General features: G+C 36.6%; 1 protein-coding gene across 1 annotated transcript in view; it reads left to right on the top strand.

Moving 5' to 3' along the window:
• The window catches only part of LOC107100629 (guanine nucleotide exchange factor for Rab-3A-like), a 3,089-nt gene extending 1,630 nt beyond the window's left edge, over positions 1 to 1,459 (top strand). Inside the window, exons 2-4 of the mRNA XM_015399201.1 lie at positions 686 to 811; positions 914 to 980; positions 1,060 to 1,459. Coding sequence (XP_015254687.1) covers positions 686 to 811; positions 914 to 980; positions 1,060 to 1,145 — 279 coding nt within the window. The 3' untranslated portion in view covers positions 1,146 to 1,459. The remainder of the gene's footprint in view (positions 1 to 685; positions 812 to 913; positions 981 to 1,059) is intronic.
• The last annotated feature ends 3,747 nt before the right edge of the window (positions 1,460 to 5,206 follow it).

Below are 5,206 nucleotides of genomic sequence, written 5' to 3'. Positions count from 1 at the left end.
TTAGCGACCCCCATGCAGTACCTCTGTGGACCCCCTAGGTGTCGCTGACCCCCTGTTGAAGACCTCTGATCTAGATGTATACGTAACGCTTTCTTTACAGTAAATCAATAACCTTGTAACAACATGGTAATAAGATAGAAAGTCACACTTTATAACTTGAGAACAAGAAAAACTTTATTTAGTAATAACCAATAATTAAGGTATATAAGCAGGTAATTACCTGCATGTAATTATTACAATTGTATCTTACTATGTAACAATAGAGACTATTGGTGAGTAATTAGCTGCATGTTAACAGATAACAGCTTCTATTATTGGCCACCACCTACCAACAGCTGTAACTTATGATCAGGTTAATAAATCATTATAAACTGCATTTTTATGGATAACACATTAATTTATTGCTGTTGTTGAAAAGTTCCTGGCAATAACAGTTTGACATCTAAGTAGTCTGACCTAAATTCTCCATAAAGTGTTTCTTGTTAACTAGTAATATGTTACTTGCTAAGTTATTCCATGGTTATTGAAGCGTTACCCTTTTCTTTAACGTCCGCCTCATTATTGTGAACTATTTTTTGTTTTGCCATAAAATCCCAGCAGAATACATAGATTTATTATTGCAACGTCATCAAATGAGAAACTACTCCTGATAGCGGTCTGTTAAATACTGTTAAATAAATAAAAGGTGAAAATCTCTTTGTCTTGTTGCAGAAAATGTGCTTTGAGCGGTTTGTCACGCGTCTGCCGACATCGCATCAAACTTGGCGACAAGGGGAGCTACTACTACATCTCTCCGTCCAGCCGAGCTCGGGTACGGCTGCTCTCTGATTTACTCTCCTCTTTAGAAACGTTTCCGCCGCTGAGAAGAAGAAGAAGAGCTACCGTGTTTGAATGTGTCATGTCGTCTCTCTAGATCACGGCGGTGTGTAATTTCTTCACATACATCCGGTACATCCAGCAGGGCCTGGTGAGACAAAACGGTAAATCTACCCGACCGGCAGCTTTGCTTTGTAGATCGGATTTAATTTAGAAGCTAATTTATTTTCTGTTCTCTTTCAGCGGAGCAGATGTTCTGGGAGGTGATGCGACTTCGTAGAGAGATGACCGTGGCTAAGCTGGGCTTCTACCTCACAGACCAGAGTTAAATAACTCGGCAGAACCACCGAGTCCCGAGGAGTTTTCAGAAGTCAGTCAATGGAAGCAGGAAGTGTAACGAGACGATCGACCTGATGGGATTATTGCTGCGCTGCCGTCTCCATTATTTTCAATCCTTGATAGAAATATTCCACAGAGCAGTAGACGTATCGGAGCTCAACTTATCCACCAACAGACTGAAACTCTGGATCCTGCAGAATAAAAACCTTTCATGGAGTTAAATGGCCTCTTACTTGAAATATGCAGCGTTTGTTCCCCTATAAACATGTAATTAGTGTTGCACCGATGCAAATTTTCGGCCCTGATACCCAGCTGTGCAGAATCGGCCGATTCCATCTGTTTGAAATTGATGTGTGTTTATTTATGAAGAACTACTTGGATGTAGAATAATCACCATCATGGCTTCAAGCTGCTGCCTTCCTTTGTGAAGCAGGAAACAGACTAAAACAAAGAGAATCCAGTAGAACTTTTTATTGCCGACCTGGAATGGGGGACAATAGATGAAGAAACTTTAGCCTCTCAGAATGGTATCGGTGCTCAATACTGGTATCGGTGCCCTATACTGGTATCTGTGTCCTATACTGGTATCGGTGCCCTATACTGGTATCGGTGCCCTATACTGGTATCGGTGCCCTATACTGGTATCGGTGCAACACTAAATATAATGCTCATGTATCCCATCCAACATGGCCGCCCTCCTCACCGCTGCCTTCATTTAATCTGACCGTTAATCAAACCTTCAAGCTTCACGGCGTTCAGAAGATAAAGTTTTATTACATTTAATCACGGAGCTTCAAACGTACATTTGCACTTTTCAATGAACAGTAGAATAAAGAAGCCATAAATGAGAAAAATGAAGATTTACCTCACAGCCGACCTTCTGATTGCCCAGTTTGGTTCTGCTGTTTTAAATCAAAGTGTTTTGATCATTAAAATGAAGAATTTAGTGCAATATTTGCTTCTTAGGCAGATGATTGTTTTTTTTCTTGTTTTTAACTCTGTAACGATGAATCAGTGGGAAAAACACTCCAAATAAACTTTGAAGTATTGTTGCTTAAATAAGTTTTTTTTTTCTGTGATGCTCTAGAAGCAAACCTGACTTAGAAAACAAATTTTGATTTCATTTTCTACTTTTTTGCATGGTTTTTTTATAATAAGCATTTTCCTGCTGTGTGAACAAATCCTACCTAAACAATCTGCTTTGATATATATCAGGTCTGATGAAGAAATGTATTTATTTGTAGATCATAGTTTAGTTCTTGGTTTGGACTTTTTAAACTTCTGTCTTCTTTCTTTCCTTTTTTGTGCCTTATATTATTTTGATGTTCTTTGTTTCCATCCTTGTTAACTAATTTTGCTAATCATTCCTTCCTCCACTTTTCTCTATCCTCTGTGAAGCTGTGCAGAAACTGAGACTCTTGCAAGAGAAAGTTTAAATTTATTTTACGTCCTTAGACGGAGAGAAAAGCTCTGACTGGAGAAAACCCATTTATTCTGTACAAATCCAAACACTCTCTCCCGTGGGACCATCACCCCCCCCCTGCATAAAGATCTTCCTAACAAACAAACATTTGGAGGAAAACAACTTCAGTTCATCAATGACATTCATTTTTCATTATGCAGATAAACACTCAGAACAGGCGTCGTCTTTGCGCGGCATGAATGACGATGTGGAAACATTAAACTCTTTAATCACTCCTAGTTTTCCTTTCACCCCAATTAGGCCGAAGAAAAACCTGCTTCCAAGCCTCCATTCCTTTATTTCCTCCTTGTGTCCTCATGCAATCCATCAATGGCTGGTGTTCGTTTCCTCCTCCCTATCCCTTAACCCCCCTCAGAAAAGTCTAGAGTATTGACCCAAAAGGACCTCGTTTGCTGCTGACAGAGGGCCACAATAGAGCACATAGATCTAAAACCTTTAGATTCTATTTTGTGGTCGTTTTTTAAATAAAAAGACTTTCTTAAAATAAGGTGATTGTCCTCTAGCTGCGTCACACGTCATGCAAAATGTAATTATTTACAAAATTATTGGCACTTTCCCTTTTCTAATGGCAGCTAATTGATCTGACTCCTCTTTATTCCGCCTAAAAATAGTGTTGAAATTAACGGATTAATCTATAAATAAAATAATCGTTTAGTAATTGATTAATTGTTAACAGGAGTATAGTGACTGAGCCACCCACTTAGAGCAGGAATTATACAAAGATTGTAAAATAATATATATACATTTTGCATTTAAGATTAAAAAATCTTTTCCATCTGTTAATCTGCTTTATCCAGAACTGCTCAGGGGGAAAGGTTTTAGTTATTTTGTAAAAAGACTTCTCTAATGAACATTTTTATATTTGAATAATAATCTGAAAAATAATCGAGAGATTAATTAGTTTGTAAAATAATTGTTAGTTGCAGGAATAATCTAAATCAAATGAATAAATGTTAAGTATATTCCCTGGTTACAGCCTCCTTAAATAAATAAATCAACATTTAACCAATAATAGAAACCTTTAGTTAGCTGGCTAGCTAGTTAGTGTCAACAATGAGGACAGTTTGAACTGCAGGCAGCAGTTTATGCTGCATGGATGATAAGAAAGATGTTAATGTGAAAGTAAAATGGGCTCTGAAAGCCCTAACTGCCCTCACACAACCCTGGATTTCCATTTCTGACTCAGTTGCCCAACAGGTTTGTTAGCAGTAATCAGGCTCAGGCTCACAAAGACTGGAAATCTGTTTTTGGAGCTTTCAGATTTCCAGTTTCCTGGATTAACTTCTCTAGGTTCCTGTTTTCATGACCTGTTTGCACAAATAACCGGAAGCATCGTTTGGCCTGGGGTTTTATGAATGGCTGCTGGCGTAACGCGGGGACACCATGTGACATCACACGTCTCTGATGAGTAAACAAAGACCTGTTCAGCCACTCTGTGACTCGGTTATAAAAAAGGCAGCTAAAACTTTCCATAACAGCAGATTAAAGGAGGTCAGCTGTTCCCATGGCAACATTCAGCAGAAATCAGCTCTTCAGACTTTGGAAAATATCTGCAAGACAATAAAAATAAACATAGAATCAGCTGTTTTAAAAATATATGGAAATATAAAAGGCTTCTAACTTATTCAGTGTTTTTTGCTAAAGTAACATGTTGGCTTTTTTTTATTTTTATTTTTTTACAGTCAAATTAAAGCAGTCTGTGTTTCTTATTCAGAGCTTTCAAAAGTATTTATATTTATTACTGAAGTAGAAGTATAAATCCTGCTGTTTAAAAACACTTTTTTAGAAGTTAGAGGATCAACTTCAGCTTTTTACTCCAGTGAAAGTGTAAAAGTACCATTTTGTTAAAGTACTTAAAGTATAAAAGTAAAAGTAATGCAGGAAAAACTGTTCAGGCCAGAAGCTTTACTGCTCTGCTATATTAAAGAAACATTTTTCTACCATTCTGGATGATAACTTCCTTAGACTTTAATTTTTTTAGTTTTGTAACTAATGGTAACAGAGTCACATTTAACTTTGCATCATTTGGAAAAACTATTCATTTTGGTATGTAGTGAGCAACAAGTTGGGGCAGCACCGAGTACAACCACAAGGAAATTAATTGTTTGGATGAAACTAATTATTTTGATGGTTTTTATTTTTTTTAATATCAACGGACCATAAAGAAAATAGAAAAGTCTATTTTTAAAATGCAAAGAGAAGTAAGAAAAATATTGTCTAGAAAATAATTACCCCAGTAAAGTATAGATAGCCAACATTTCTAGAAGTAACAGAAGTAACATGAAGTAACAGAGTATTTGTGTTTCATGCAGTTGTGAAGTTGAAGGAAAATTGATTGATTGACTTTTTTGATAGTAGATTATAGATCATTATATGTTATTGCACATTATTGCATATTATTGCACGTTTTTGCACATTATTGCAAGTTGTTGCATGTTATTGCACGTAATTGCGCATGATTATACATTATTGGATGTTATTGCATGTTATTGCACGTTTTCGCACATTATTGTACGTTTTTGCACGTTATTGCATGTTGTTGCACATGATTATATGTTATTGCACGTT

This window comes from Cyprinodon variegatus, unplaced genomic scaffold (assembly GCF_000732505.1).
Source record: "Cyprinodon variegatus isolate N-32 unplaced genomic scaffold, C_variegatus-1.0 Scaffold994, whole genome shotgun sequence".
In the NCBI taxonomy this organism is placed as follows: Eukaryota; Metazoa; Chordata; class Actinopteri; order Cyprinodontiformes; family Cyprinodontidae; genus Cyprinodon; species Cyprinodon variegatus.
This window is presented reverse-complemented; position numbering and strand designations above follow the sequence as displayed.